At 43.8% G+C, this 16494-nt stretch overlaps 1 protein-coding gene across 4 annotated transcripts in view; it reads left to right on the top strand.

Moving 5' to 3' along the window:
- RANBP17 (RAN binding protein 17) overlaps positions 1 to 16494 on the top strand; it is a 279011-nt gene that overhangs the window by 207290 nt on the left and 55227 nt on the right. For all 4 annotated transcript variants that reach the window (XM_045027071.1, XM_045027073.1, XM_045027070.1 and 1 more), the window contains one exon: positions 2461 to 2543. In XM_045027071.1, coding sequence (XP_044883006.1) covers positions 2461 to 2543 — 83 coding nt within the window. The remainder of the gene's footprint in view (positions 1 to 2460; positions 2544 to 16494) is intronic.

Below are 16494 nucleotides of genomic sequence, written 5' to 3'. Positions count from 1 at the left end.
TTTGTGTAGGTTAATTTCCTCTTTTTATCATGGTAAGAGTGTAATAAAGTACTTTTAAAAGTTTAATCTCTGATACCTGATACACCATATTCTATAGACTATTTAACAGTGCTGCAGAGATAAGGTAGTTAAGAAAGAACCTATAAAAAACGAATAAAACTAAACAAAAGCAAAGTGATGCTAGAACATAAATCTCATGCAAGGGACAGCTTTTCAAACTACTTTCCATATTCTTGCTATTCCTCCATCTACTGGAATTTAGAAAATCTGCATTGTTTGCTTAAGAGAACATCACTTGGGATGGATTTCTTCTTTGTGTGCTACCTTAGCTTTTACAGGTTAAAATGCATTAGACAGTACACTGTGACAGGATTAAAATATGTTATGGAGTATCAGTATGTTCATTATGCTGCTGTGATATTGAGATGTGTTTGGTTTGGGTTTTTTGCCTCTGCCAGTCAGCCGTCATTTTTGTGCTTGTAGAATACACAAATGTTTTGTGCAGTGTACATATGTTTTCTTCTCGTAAATTAGGGTATAAGCAGCTAGATTTACCCCAAAATTTGCACCAGATTGACCCTGTAAATAAGGATCCTGGCAGAAAAATGTGGATTTTAGCAAAGCAAGGTACCCACAACTTCCTTTGCACTAGGGGTCCTACAAGTACCCCGCAAAGCACCAAAAATGGGTGGCACACAACTAGGGCAGCCAAGGGATGTTCTGATTCAGTGCATTCAGTGGCAGGGCTCCTGTGCAGTTCCCAATAGAGATTAAGGGTAAAATTTGCATAAGTGACTTAGGTGAACAGTTAGTGCATGTCAAACTGTGGTGTAAATCTACGTTACAGTAACCTGACATCCACTGGCAGTCCACGTGGACTCTGCTACCATGCACTGAAACTTCCTAGTTCACTTTGATCTACTCTCGTTTCAAAGTGAAGTAGATCACAAGACCCTAGTCTCATTTTTATAAGTGATTTATAGGCTCTTGTTGACTTCAGTTAGACTTAGGAACCTTAGTGCTAAGTCACTTCTGAAAATGGGGCTTAGTCTTCAAAATCACTTAGGGGCTTTTGAAATTTGTACCTTAAAGCTACCTTTCTCCTGGGATTCTCCCAGGGGAGGGCATTGATAAAAACTTTGCTTGCCCTCCTAGTGGTTATATCCATATTGAGTACACAGTAACTTTTTCTGGCCTATGGAGATGGTATACCAGCACAAGCAGAGGTGAGACTTGTCTATGGTGTGATCTCTTTCAGGTCTAAGTATATGCATAAGCATGTGTATATGCTCGTTATGAACTGCACTCTTGCATCAGGCTTACATTTGGGCTTCTCTACAAGATGGGGTAATGCCCACTTACAGTCAAAAGCACGCTAACGTGTTGAGCATTAATTGGTCCATGTAGATTCTGCTGGTGTGCACTAAAGGCTCCTTAGTGTGCTTTAACACTTTAGTGCACACTAACAAGGGTCTACATGGACCAATTAATGCGCAGCACATTTGTGCACTTTAGAAATCACACCCCCATAAGTGCACATTACCCCACCATGTAGAGGATGCATTTATATAATTGAATTCGTAGTGGGAATTAACTGATGAAATAAGCTATTGGGATATAGTAGTTAAGGTAAGAGTATAAACTAATTGTTTGTATTAGGAAGAATTTGTAGCATTCCTCTGAAGTGCAAAAGCTTATTATTATTATTAGAATCATAGAAATGTAGGGCTGGTAGGGATCTTGAGAAGTCATCAAGTCCAGCCCTCTGTGCTGAGACAGGACCAAGTAAACCTAGACCATCCTTGACCGGTGTTTATCCAACCTGTTGGGGACTCCCCAGCCTTGCTTAGAAGCCTGTTCCACCGCTTAACTACCCTTAGAGTTAGAAAGTTTTTCCTAATATCTAACCTAAATCTCCCTTGCTGCAGATTAAGCCCATTACTTCTTGTCCTACCTCCAGTGGACATGGAGAATAGATCAATGTTCTCTTTAAAACATCCTTTAACATATTTGAAGACTGTTACCCGGTCTCCCCTTAAGTTTTCTTTTTCTCAAGATTAATCACACCCAGATTTTTTAACCTTTCCTCATATGTCCGGTTTCCTAAACCTGTTGTCATTATTGTTGCTCTCCTCGGGACTCTCTACAACCTATCCACATGTCTCCTAAAGTGTCGCACCCAGAATTGGACACAGTACTCCAACTGAGGCCTCAACAGCACCGAGTAAAACATTACCTCCAGTGTCTTACATACAACATTCTTGTTAATACCACTAAGAATGATATTAGCCTTTTCCCAACTGCATCACATTCTTGACTCATGTTCAATTTGTGATTCACTCTAACCCCCAGATCCTTTTCTGCAGCATTACCACCAGTTTTTGTTTGCTTTTAGGAATGAGCACATTGCTGATTTTTTCCCACTGTGACAATGTGAATATTTTTGCTGTTATTTTTTAGGTCACAACGTTTAAATTTTGATGTATCATCTCCTAATGGAATTCTTCTCTTCAGAGAGGCTAGTAAAATGATTTGCACTTATGGTAGGTATCGGTTAATGTTTTCTTTGCAGTATAATTCTTTGACTGTTTTGTGAGGTAAAAGCCCCATTACTTTCATTCCCTTGAGCCTTGATGTATTTGTGAACAGTTAACAGGAGTATGAAGTGTTATGGCCAATATCAGCACATTATCCTGTACTCCTTGTCTGATACATACCTTAGGAACTCAATTACACTCATAGACCATAGATTGCACTACTTACATCATTTGTTTCTTGCAGACATGCATTCCACTCAGGTGTGTGCACTCCCAGATCACCAAAGCCAGAGAAATTTGCTTAGCAGTACCAGTAGAGGCAGTGCTTGTTCCCTTTGCCTCATAGCCCCTCCTCTGGCTATATAACAATGGCACTGCCCCAGCCCCTCTCAGTTCCTTCTCACTGCCTGCAGCTAGAGTTGGAGTGCTCTGGGTAGTTTTTCTTCACACTGCCCCTTGTTTCTCTCAATTATTCAAAATTTCTTCTAAATGATTAATTAGTGGTTTTTTAGTAGTACCTTAGGTTAGTTAGCTGCTGTTTCCTGGTGGAATGCCTTCCCCGGGATTTAAACCTTGCCCATCATGGGCAGGAGGGAGAAGGGGCTATTCCAAATAGTGATCCCCATATGCAGTGTTTGTTGTGCCTGGGAGAGGGGCACATTAAGGACAGATGCTCTATCCCTAAGTCTTTCAAGAAAAGGACACAGGTAGCAAGGGATCTAAGGCTCAAGCAGCACCTGATGGAGCAAGCCATGAGGCGTACGTCAGCACCAGGGATGGGATCAGCCCCTCAGGCATCAAAGTACCAGTGTTCCTCAGCAGAACTCAGAAGCAGCCTTTTGATGTTGTCTCAATACCAAGGAACGGGTCAGAGGTCCCTCATGGGTACTCGAGCAGCCATGGTGCCAGTCAGCAGCCAGTGAGAAATCATGTCAAGAGAAGAGCAAATCCACTCCCAAGGACAAAGAGACAAAGAGATTGGCTCTCATAGGCAGGAAAGTTTATTTGCCCTCCCTACAAATGGAAACTGCAAATCAACAGGCATTGTTCTCAAGATATAACTTTGTAAATTGGGACTCTGACAAAATTCATGGAGCAATTGCATGATTCTTCTAGGGAGGACTTCAAGGCATTTGTAACGGAGGACAGACATCATTGCAGTCGGCCCTAGACTTAGCTGACACAGCCTCCAGAGGTGTGGCTACAGCAATCATGATGAGAAAAGCATTGTGGTTGCATAATTCAGCATTGTCTCCAGATGTACAGCAGAGTGTAAAGGACCTTCCTTTCAATGGTTGATATCTCTTTTCAGATAAAACGAACGGGACTTCCGTCAGTTGAGTGCAACAAATGTGGTCTTCGGGAATTTATACCCAAGCCTCAAAAAGATGCCAATTTACTGGGCAACAGCAGCAGAAATGCTGTTCCCCAGCGATATTTTAGACAGACACCTTACCAACCGAGACAAGGCTACCCCAGGAAAGGAATAGATCTCACAAGAGAAGGTCTTCAGGGTCTAGTTTTACTCAGCCACTCCATCCCCCTCTATCACAGGGCAGAGAGCCTATTTGACTAGCATTTCAGGAGCAGCAGACCTGTTGTAAACATCCTAACCCCATCACCTCAGTTTGGGGACAGGCTAGCCCACTTCTACAGTGCCTGGGAAATAATAGCCATGGACAAATGGGCCCAAGACACTGCATTTGGGTTACGCCATACAATTTCTATCTATTCCTCACTCCAACCCTCCAATCTCCCTCATCCCTTTTCAGGGACCCCTCTCACAAATAATTGCTTTTCAGCAAGTTCTCTGTGTGCCCTGGGAGCTATAGAGGAGGTCCCTCATCAATGTGCTGGATGAGACATCTACTCCCGATATTTCCTAATCCGCAAGTCCAAGGGAGGAGTGAGACCTATCGTCAATCTCTGCAATCTCTACAGATACATCAAACATATCAAGTTATGCATGGTTGCTCTGGCTACTATTCTTTCTGGTCCGAATTGTATCAATTGGTTTGCTGCTCTTGATCTCCAACACACTTATTTTCATGTGTTGATCTTTCTGGGCCACAGGAAGTTCTTGAGATTCCTAGCTGGCAATCATCATTGCCAATACACGGTTCTCCCTTTTGGCCTGCCCTTGGCTCCGTGTGTCTTTACCAAATGCATGATGATGATGGCTGCCCATCTCAGGAGGAATGGAATTCATGTCTTCCCATACTTGGATGACTGGCTAGTAAGAGGAAAGTCTGAGAAGCAAGTCCTCAGTCACATCCCATTCAAGTTGGATCTTTTCAATCTGCTAAGGCTGATCCTGAACAAAAAGAAATCAGCACTGAACCCTATCCAAAAAATCGAGTTAATTTGGACCCTACCAGACTCTACAAGTTCAAGGGCCTTTCTCCTGATTCTTTAAAATCCAGCATCTGTGACTGGACCTCCAGTTGCATCCTACACTCTCCAGCAATTGTTGAGACTAGTCCAGCATTCAAGTTACCACTCAATAGACGTCCTTGTGTGAGTACCTCAGGAAATACTGAACTCCCTGCAGTGGTGGACAATTCAGGACAATGTGTGTCAGTGGATTCACTTTGTCTGACCCACGCCTACAAGAATGTTTATCACCGATGCCTCTTCCATAGGCTGGAGAGTGCATCAGGGATTGTGGACGGAACAGGAAGCATCCTCTCATATCAATGTACTGGAGCTTCAGGCAATATATAACATGTGCCAGGCCTTTCTGGATCACATCCAGGGAACAACGGTGCACATACTCACGAACAATACCACTGTGATATACAGTGTCAATAAGTGTCAAAGAAAATATCATGCTGGTAGCAGCTCACTTACTAGGGTCTCAGAATCAGCTGGCCAAGCACCTCAGCAGTACCTTCTCGGACAATCACGAGTGGTCACTAAAGAACAGTGCTCCGGGCCCTCTTCGAATAATGGGGCCTCCCTTTCATCGACCTATTCATGACAAAGGACATAAGGGTTCAGTCTGAGATCCCTCACCGCATTTCATCTGAATTGGGGTCCAAGTCTGAAGTATGCTTTTTCTCCCTATCCCTCTAATCCTTCAGGTTAGCCTCAAAATCAAATTGGACCATACCAAGCTGATCCTGATTGTCCCAGCATGGCCGAAACAATGTTGGTTCTCCAGCCGTGCACTGTCAGTTTGACCTCCCAAGTCTCTCCCTCTTCTCCATGTCTTTTTAACTCAGCATCATGGCCACATGTGCTGAACAGTCTACACCTTTCCTCAAGGATGTTGCATTGCTGGATGAGGAGAAAACTCAGTGCTCAGAAGCAGTAAAAGAAGTTCTGCTTATTAGTAGAAAGTCATCTATTTGTCTTAAGTGGAAGAGGTTTTTGATTTGGGCAATCTCAAAGAGAATTCATCCTATGGCAGTCTAGATTCAGAATTTCTGGACTACTGGTTGCATTTGAAGTCTTTGGGCCTGGCTCTTAGCTCCTTGAGATTTCATTTGGCTGGGATTTCAGCTTTCCACCCTCTTATTCAGGGAAAGTTGGTCTCAGGCTGGCAAGCCATGTGCCAGCTCTCACCAAGGTTTTAGGCCTCAGCCAAGCAAATTCACTGCTGGAATCCAGTCTTTCACCTGTGTGTTAGCATAGTTAAGATGGGCATTTTATGTATACCAATGTGTTTAGTGTTCAGACTTTATGAAATACTTGTAAATTGCTGCATGCATTAATCTCACTTATGATATCTTAATCATATGCTATGAAGTAATATTTAAGTGTTTGCTTTATAACTGTAAAAAATGTTTGCTCTGAAACTGTGAACCTTTCAGGAGGAATCATCTCCTGCTCACCAAGAAGGCTATCAAAACTAAATGGGCCATTGTGAGACATCACAATACAAAGACTTGTTAATTGGCCCTTCAAACCCATGAAGAGGCTAGTGCTGAAGGGCTTGTTCCATCAGTTTGAATACTGGAAGAAAGAAAAAAATATCTGACAAGAAAATTTTTCATCTCTTTGCTGTTTGGACTCTCACAGGGCCAGAGCTATGAAACAGAGATCCCTAAAAGACATTCTGACAGATTACTACAACTGTGTCGCCTTTTAAAACCATAGACTGTAAGTCATTTGTGTATATAAATTTGCTTGCTTAACCTTATAATAACTATCTCATTTCTTTTTTCCTAGTTAATAAATCCTTAGTTTACTATAGAATTGGCTACAAGCATTGTCTTTGGTGTGAGCTCTAAGGTACAAACTGACCTGGGATAAGTGACTGGTCTCTTGGGACTGGGAGCAACCGAATATTTTGTGATCTTTGGTGTATAGCATCCAACTATCACCAAGTTCAGCTTTCCTGGGTGGCAAGATAGACCGGAATGCCCAGGGGACCCCATCGTAAGATTGTTATAGTGCTTCAGGAGTTCACATTTGTTAGTGAGTTGGTGAAATCTAATTATAGAACACACTCCAGTTTGGGATCTCTGCCCTGCTTTTTGGCAGTCTGCTCTGAGGTTGACGCACACAGTTGTGAACCTCTTCATACTGTGTGACAGTATTTTCAAATCCTATGGTAGATAGTTTTCTGAAAGGCATTGTCCGTCTTTTTCCACCAGTGAAGAAAATGGTGTCGTGGGACTGTAATACAGTGCTTGTGGCACTGTTGGGTCCACCGTTCGAGCTGATAGCAACATGCTTGTTAGCTCTCCAATCCCAGAAGAGACAGCCTTCTTGTTAGTTATAATGTGGCTTACAAGTCAGTGAATTACAAGCCTTAATGGCAGATCCCAGTTCTTCAAAGACGAAGTAGCTTTAACACCACATCCAAAATTTCTGTTAAAAGTGATATCTCAGTTTTACTTTAATCAGGTTATTTACTTACCTGTATTTTTTCCCAAACCACACTTGGGTGCAAAAGAACAATGCCTTCATACTTTAGATGTGAGAAAGTGTTTGGCATTTTAACTGGAAAGGACTAAACCATTTTGTTTGTCACCTCGTCTCTTCATATCTTATACTGAGCAAATGAAAGGACAATCAGTCTCAGCTCAGACCATTTTTAAGTGGATAATGATGTGTATTACTATGGCTTATGGAACAACTCAGATTGTGCCTCCAAAGTTATTACAGGTTTGTTTGATGAGACTAAAGCAACATCACTAGCATTTCTCAGAGATGTTTCTATAGTAGGTATCTGCAGAGATGCAACATGATCCTAAGTAGAAACCTTTGCTAGACATTAGACTATAACCACGGAATCTAGGGCCAATGCAAACTTTGAGAAGACAGTTCTACAGTCTCTGAGGGCTTGGCTACACTTGCAAGTTGCAGCGCTGGTGGAGGCTTTCCAGCGCTGCAATTATTCTCCGTCCACACTTGCAAGGCACATCCAGCACTGCAACTCCCTGGCTGCAGCGCTGGCTGTGCACCCGTTCGGGTTGGGGTATAAGGAATGCCGCGCTGGTGATCCAGCGCTGCTCATCAGGTGTGGACACACACCAGCGCTTTAATTGGCCTCCAGGGAATAAGGAGATATCCCAGAATTCCTGTTCAGCCACTCTGCTCATCAGTTTGCACTCTACTGCTCTGCCCTTTAAATGCCCCGGGAATTTTAAAAATCCCCTTCCTGTTTGCTGCAGGCAGGTGTGGAGTGCAATCAGTTAATCTTTACAGATGACCATGCCTCCACGCAGCAAACGAGCCCCAGCATGGAGCAATGGCGAGTTGCTGGACCTCATTAGTGTTTGGGGGGAGGAAGCTGTGCAGTCCTGGCTGCGCTCCAGCCGTAGGAATTATGATATCTTTGAGCAGGTATCAAGGTCCATGCTGGATGGGGGCCATGATCGGGACGCGCTGCAATGCAGGGTTAAAGTAAAGGAGCTGCAGAGTGCCTATTACAAAGCCCGCAAGGGAAACCGCCGGTCCAGCGCTGCCCCCACGACCTGCCGTTTTTACAGGGAGATGGACGCGATACTTGGGGGTGACCCCACTGCCAATCCTAGGACCACGATGGACACTTCTGAGCAGGGTGGGGGACAGGAGGAGGAGGAGGAGGAGGAGGAGGCGGCGGGGGGGGTGGAAACCGAGAGTGAAGCTACTGGGATGGGGGAAGACACCCCAGAGTCCCAGGAGGCATGCAGCCAGGAGCTCTTCTCAAGCCAGGAGGAAGGAAGCCAATCACAGCACCCCACAGTTGCTGAAGGACAAGCAGAGGAGCGAGTTACCGGTAAGCTGCTTTTATTTTCAGGGTGGAAATGTTTCGGGAGAGGAGCGGGGGTTAGGGCTGCATGCATGCATGCCTAGATGTGGAATAGCCCATTGATGTGGTCTATCACGTCGCGGTAATCAGCTGCAGTAATCTCCTCAAAAGTTTCAGCCAGAGCGTGGGCAATGTGCCTGCGCAGGTTTATAGGGAGAGCCACTGTGGTCCTTGTCCCAGTCAGGCTAACGCGTCCGCGCCACTGTGCCACGAGGGGTGGGGGGACCATTGCTGCACACAGGCAAGCTGCATAGGGGCCAGGGCGGAATCCGCATTGCTGTAGAAGACCTTCCCGCTCTTCCCTGGTGACCCGCAGCAGGGAGATATCTTCCAGGAGTAACTCCTGTGGAAAATGTTGGGAGACTGTTTAGTGCAGATCCCCCATGCAGCTGTTTGCTGTCCCCAACGCACAGAAACCCCTGCACAGCCCTGAAGCAATCAGTAACCCTTACTCACCATTTCGTGGCTGCTGTTGTGTTATGTCTGTGCTCTTATTTGTTATGTGAAATATATGCTAAAGTGAAGACTGTAAACTCCTTCAGTGTGTGGGAATTACTGTTTGGATGAGATAATGAACAATGCTACCCTGTTAACTGTTGCAATTTTTGCCTTCCAAAAGCGGCCTTGACTGCTGGACTGCCAATCTCCACCACAGCACAGAGACTACAGAATCTGAGGAAAAAGCCACGAAAAACCAAGGAAGACATGCTGAAAACAGTTATTGATCACTCTGCTAGAGAGAGTAAACACCTGCAGGAGTGGAGAGAAAGTGAAAGCAGGATCCGCCAGAGACATTGGTGGAGAAACGCTGTGGCAAAGAGGAAAAGCACAGACCAGCTGCTAGGCATCCTGGCGCGCCAAGTGGACTCTCTCCAGGCTATCGTAGCCATGCAGGCAGAGCAGTCCCGTGCTGCTCCACAGCCCCCCCATCCCAAATTTTATTCTCTTCTGCCCCAATGTCAGCTCCAAACTCCCTTCCCCAGCATCCAGGTTCTTACCACCACCAGCTGCCTCCAACACCTGTACGTTCACCAACCAGCCCTGAGAACTACAACCCTTACCCTCTGCACTCAACCCCCATCACCATGCAGTATATGCACCCTGAAGTGCAGCAGCCATTGCACAGCACTGCAGACAGGGCATATGCAAACTTGTGACTGTACAGTTCACCAACCCACCCCCCTGCCCTAGGTTCCTGAAATGTTGTGTGTCTGTCAATGAAGTATTTTTCTTTTCAATAAAATAAATCTTGGCTTTGAAAACAGTCTTTATTATTGCAGATAGTGAAAGATACCTTATCCCAGTAAAGAAACAGTCACTGGAAATCATGTTAGGGATAATAGAATCCTAACAGTGTAACCACTGCACTTCACTCCCATGCAAGGCAGCAAACATTACTGTTGGCTTTCAGCCTCAAATTCTTCTCTCAAGGCATCCCTAATCCTTGTAGCCCTGTGCTGGGCCTCTCTAGTAGCCCTGCTCTCTGGCTGTGCAAATTCAGCCTCCAGGACTTGAACCTCAGTGGTCCATGCCTGACTGAATGTTTCACCCTTCCCTTCACAAATATTATGGAGGGTACAGCATGCGGATATAACCGCGGGGATGCTGCTTTCCCCCAAGTCTAGCTTCCCATACAGGGACCTCCAGCGGGCTTTTAAATGCCCAAAAGCACACTCCACAGTCATTCGGCACTGGCTCAGCCTGTAGTTGAACCGGTCCTTGCTCCTGTCAAGCTTCCCTGTATAGGGTTTCATGAGCCAAGGTAGTAACGGGTAAGCGGGGTCTCCAAGGATCACAATGGGCATTTTGACGTCCCCTACTGTGATCTTCCTGTCTGGGAAATAAGTCCCTGCCTGCATCTTCCTGAACAGGCCACTGTTCCGAAAGATGCGTGCATCATGCACCTTTCCAGGCCAGCCTGTGTAAATGTCAATGAAACGCCCACGGTGATCCACAAGCGCCTGGAGAACCATAGAGAAATACCCCTTACGATTAATGTACTCTGATGCTAGGTGGGGGGGGGTGCCAGAATAGGAATATGCATCCCATCTATTGCCCCTCCACAGTTAGGGAAACCCATTTGTGCAAAGCCATCCACAATGTCCTGCACGTTCCCCAGAGTCACGGTCCTTCTTAGCAGGATGCGATTAATTGCCCTGCAAACTTGCATCAACACGATTCCAACGGTCGACTTTCCCACTCCAAACTGGTTCCCGACCGACCGGTAGCTGTCTGGAGTTGCCAGCTTCCAGATTGCAATAGCCATCCGCTTTTCCACCATCAGGGCAGCTCTCAATCTTGTGTCCTTGCGCCGCAGGGTGGGGGCGAGCTCAGCACACAGTCCCATGAAAGTGGCTTTTCTCATACGAAAGTTCTGCAGCCACTGCTCGTCATCCCAGACTTCCATGACGATGTGATCCCACCACTCAGTGCTTGTTTCCCGAGCCCAAAAGCGGCGTTCAACGGTGCTGAACATTTCCGTGAATGCCACAAGCACTGTAGTGTCACACGCGGCAGGCAACTCGATATCATCGATATCATCATCGGACTCCTCACTGTCACTTTGGAGCTGAAGAAATAGCTCAACTGCCAAACGTGTTGTGCTGACGACACTCATCATCACAGTCCTCAGCAGCTCGGGCTCCATTTCCCACAGAAATCGCGATTCACAGACAGAGAGTAAAAAACAGCAAGCGACTCACAATGGCGCCAAACATGGCCGGAAAAACTGTGACTGCTGAGATGCGAAGCCATGCACCACGGGGCATTGGGACAGGAAGCGGAATGACCCGCACCCTTCCGTCCCCTTCCCACAACCCACAGCGCAAAAATGGGACGAGGTGCTCTGTGGGATAGCTGCCCACAATGCACCTCTCAATACAGCGCTGCAAATGCTGCAAGTGTGGCCACACTGCAGCGCTGGTAGCTGTCAGTGTGGCCACACTCCAGCGCTGGCCCTGCACAGCTGGACGACCAGCGCTGCAAACTACCAGCGCTGCAACTTGCAAGTGTAGCCAAGCCCTGAGTAAATAGATTCTGAGCCCCATCTCCTCAGTGAATGGCGTGTGAGTCACCTGAGTGGAATACGTGTCTGCAGCCACTCGAAGAAGAAAAGACAGCTACCTGTGTTGTAACTCTTATTCTTCGATATGTGGATGCAGACATTTATTCCATGACCTACACTCTGTACCCCGTGCACCTGGGTTTGGTGCGAAGGAACTATAGGGAGCACCGTGATTATATAGCCGGGGAGGAGCTATGAGGCAAAGGACATGATCATCACCCATGGGGTACTGCTAGGTGACTTTCTCCAGCTTTGGTGCCCTGGGCACACTCACACCTGAGTGGAATACATGTCTGCATCCTCTTCTCAAAGAACAACAGTTACAACGTGGGTTAATAACTGTTTTTTACTTTGTAGTATGTGTCTTCTATCAACTTTTTATGTATTCTTTTCAGAAATGAAAACACTCTTTGGATGCTTGATCCAAAGCTACAGGTTGATAGCTCTGGAGTGACTGCATGTATCCAGAATATATTCCAGCAGTTCCAAAACATAATGGGCCCATAACAACTTCACCCTTGAGCACTGTTTAGACATTTATAAGTTGCCCCATCTTTCCTGCTCAAGACATGCACACAATTGAAACAGGTCTCTGACATCAGCTATCTATATTGGGATTGATTGTGAATGGCTTGCCAACTACAAAACCAGTTTCTCCTCCCTTGGTTTTCACACCTCAGCTGCTAGAAGAGGGCCTCATCCTCCTTATTGAACTAACCTCGTTATCTCTAGCCTGCTTCTTGCTTGCATATATATACCTGCCCCTGGAGATTTCCACTACATGCATCCGACGAAGTGGGTATTCACCCACGAAAGCTCATGCTCCAAAATGTCTGTTAGTCTATAAGGTGCCACAGGACTCTTTGCTGCTTTTACAGATCCAGACTAACACGGCTACCCCTCTGATATATTGGGATTCAATCCATATTTTGAAATAAATGTTACTAAGTTTTTGTAATGCCACTTTATTTTAAGGAAAGACCATATAAATCCTTTTTTTTTTTTAAGAAACAAAACTGATGTTTTAAAATTTGTGTTTACTGCACTTACAGATACATTCTGGGGCTGGAATTGGTATGTGTTCCATGGCTTCTTGTTAAAAGATACTTAGATGTAATTACACATTTGATTTGTAGTGTACAGAGGCAGTCAGGATATGCAGACTGCAGAAAGCACTTATTTAGAGAAGGAAAAATGATTCCAAGTAAATCTTATTTCTAATAAACTCATCTCCACCATTTTATTTTCAACTACATCAGTTAGTGTGCTGCCACGGTTTTTTCAACCTGTTCTCAACTAAATTTATGAGAGTGATTAAACAAAATAAAAAACATTTCAGCTCAGGAAAAGATAAAAACTGGTAAACTTTTAAGCATCCTAAATAGTATTAGCTATTCATTTAATTTAGATTTAATTGCTATGTGCTTCCTCTTGATGATCAAAGAGATAGATAGTTATGTTGTTACTTTAAGCCCAGTTGACTCATTCTTCCTGGATCCCCGTGCAATCCTGCTGTCCATTTCTTCCTGCCTCATCGACTTTTACCATCCTTTTTTTCATTTTTGAAAAATCACCTAGTCATTGATCGCTCATCAATTGGCGTATGCCTTGTAACCCTTGCCCTCATCATCTACTCCATCTTTACTGGATCTCACCCCTGCTCCATTCATAACTGATGGTAACTTTTCTTCACATTCTGAAAAAAACTTCACTTTCTAGCTGCTGTCCCTAACATCTTTTATGGTGCACCTGGGAAGCCCAGTAAATTCTCAGTTGCCCAAAAGATTGTCAGCCCTTGCCAGGAGGAATCTAACATCGTCCGGGTCTTGCTAGATATGAGCTGTGCTATTCAAAGGAAAGGCCTAAAGCAATACCAGATTTAAGATTAGTAGTAATATTAGTAGTAGAGTTGAAGAGATTACTGGAACCCCCATTGGGACAGTTACCTCTCCCTATTCCTGAAGATGCTATGATGGAAGATGAGACAACGCCTCAATGTTTCTAGTTCTATGACTTGTGTTATACAGGAGGTCAGACTAGATGATCACAGTGTCTTTCCTGGCCTTGGAATCTATGAATCTGCCATAAATAATATATTTTAAGATAGATTTGATTATTTCAAATAATTGACAAGATTTCCAAGTACCATAGTATTTATCTGTCAAGTTGTCCTGCAGTGCTCAAGACCATGAGTGCTCAAGACCTCAGGGCAGACTGTTAAGAACCAGGGTATGAACCCCAAATTGGTTGTGAGTTCTGCGCTTAGATTTTACCAACCAATTATCAAGTGTAAACCCCTCAGGCACTATAACGGTCTTAACATGGAGTCACAGATGGTATCCTTGGGTACTCCAGTCTGCTTACCCCAGGTCAGTTGCACTTTAGATTTCATACCGTAGCCAATCCTATAATAAACTATCTAAAGATATATTAACTAGGAAAGGAAATAAGAAAGTTATTTGCAAGGTTAAAGCAGGTAAACATATCTACACACAAATGAGTTCCAATCTTAAATTTCAAAAAGTAATAGAAACTGGTTACAGATGTTATTAGTGAGCTTAATGTATGCAGCAACTCACAAACATTCAATAAAGTCTAATCAATAAAACATATTCTTACAATTCTAATACCTAGTTTAATAATACTAACACACTGGTGAGCCAGACTGGTTCCAGCTAAATATCTGTCAGTGTTCATGGGAACTTTGGCATGAGCTGGCACCTTCTCTGTCAGCATCACAGTGTCCACGTTGTTTTGTAGTTTTTAATAACTGTCCATATAGTCCTTAGCAGCGTTGAAAGGGCTCTGGAAGGCAATAATGATCTTTTCAAAGCCTGATTGTGACAGATTGGGAAATCATTAACTTTTTTTTCTTGTATGAGTAATTGGGGTAATCTGTGTGGACAACACATCTTGAAGAACCACAGTTACTGTAGGATAAGTAACCCTTCTTTCTTCATTTTCATTTTGTCTCCTTTTGAAAATGTTGATAAAGGAGATGTGGGTCCTACTATGCCAAAGAGAGACTGACATGATTATGGGCATGTTTAAAGGCAACCAAGGTTTTCCCAACATGTTTGAAAATGTTTGAATCATTCTACAGGACGAAAACATACAGGTGAAGGTTTCTGGGTTACAGTGAACCTTGCCAACACAATTTAGCATTTCTTTGTTATAGATTTAGTTTGTTATAACGGGCAGTAAAGCCATTTCAAGAGACTAAAATAAATTGGCTTACAATCATCACTATTAAAATGCCACCATTTATCACCAGTCACCACAAGATAGTGTCTGACATTTTAAGTATAGGGAAATGCTGTGGAATCTCATATGCTGGCCAGTATTGACTTTTTATGTCAACAAAACTATGTTAAGAGCAATTTTAATTTATCTTTAACAAGATGCAAAGGAGGCACTCTATCTCAGAGTAACTAAACTATAGTCCATAGGGTTTTATCATTCAGTTGACATTTCTTTAACATTTAGGGGCATACTTCTGAGTCATTGGAAGGGGGCAGGTGGTGTTCTCTGGAGCAATGAGGAAAGGATTGGGAATCCAGAGTTCGGGATTCTTATCCTAGCTCTGGCGGTGACTCACTGCATGGTCTTGGCCGATCCAGATCACCTTTTGTCAGTTTCCCAATCTGTAAAATAGGGATAATGCTACTTTGGGAGAGAGAGAATTAATTAGTTCATGTCTCTACAGTCATTTGAATGTGTAAAGCACTATATAAATGATTATTAGCGATCTCCGGCTAACTAGAGTATCTAAATCCCTGTCCTGACCTTTGAAGGATTACACCCCTTGTTAACGTGGTTTTTTTAAACAGAAGTTGAGAGTCTTGTATAGCAACATGATTTTATGAAGTGGAGCTTTAAGAAAAACACCATACAACACAAGACTAATGATATAATTGCAAAAATTGGCAACACAGATGCATATTTTGTATAAATGTGGAAATAAACTTAGTTATAGTGTGATTTACATCAGTAGGTGAAATGAGGGATTATGTTAATACAGACTTTTTCTCTATTCCTCTCAGATAATTATATCCTCAATCACAGAGACATATCTATATCCAGTTGGTAAAAATTCTGCTTTTAGAATTCTGACTGGCACCAAACTAACAACAGGAAAATTCCAGATCATGGCTCAGTTACACTGAGGATCCTCTTGATCTATAAATCAATTCAAAACCTCGGTACAAGCTGTCTCTCTGTCTGGTCAACCCTGCAATGCACAAGCAGCAGCTGACGTCATCTGATGCCAGTCCGCATTTCTCACCAGTACCTAAATGTGCTGCACTGGTGATTATTGTTACAACTCTTTGGTTTCCTCAGTCTGGAACTCCTTGATCAAAGCTGTCTGGCATGTGATTCTTTCCTTTTTTAAAATATACACACTGCATGTCTAAGAAAATGTGACCTTCCTCCGGCAATGAAAAACTATTGCCTCAGGCCTTGTTTCTCCTACAGTACCGTTACGTCAACCATGCATTTGCTGTCTGGAAATGCACTTTCACTCTTGTCTTATTTCTTAAATATAAATGACTTTTCTGAACATTCATTTGGGAGCACCGTACACTTTTTTCCACTCACAACTTGCATTTTAGGTGGATTGGCATGTTTATGGACTGCTGTATGTACAC

Source organism: Mauremys mutica, chromosome 8 (genome assembly GCF_020497125.1).
Source record: "Mauremys mutica isolate MM-2020 ecotype Southern chromosome 8, ASM2049712v1, whole genome shotgun sequence".
In the NCBI taxonomy this organism is placed as follows: domain Eukaryota; kingdom Metazoa; phylum Chordata; order Testudines; family Geoemydidae; genus Mauremys; species Mauremys mutica.
Note: the sequence above shows the minus strand (reverse complement) of the source record. Positions and strands in the feature narration are given on the sequence as shown.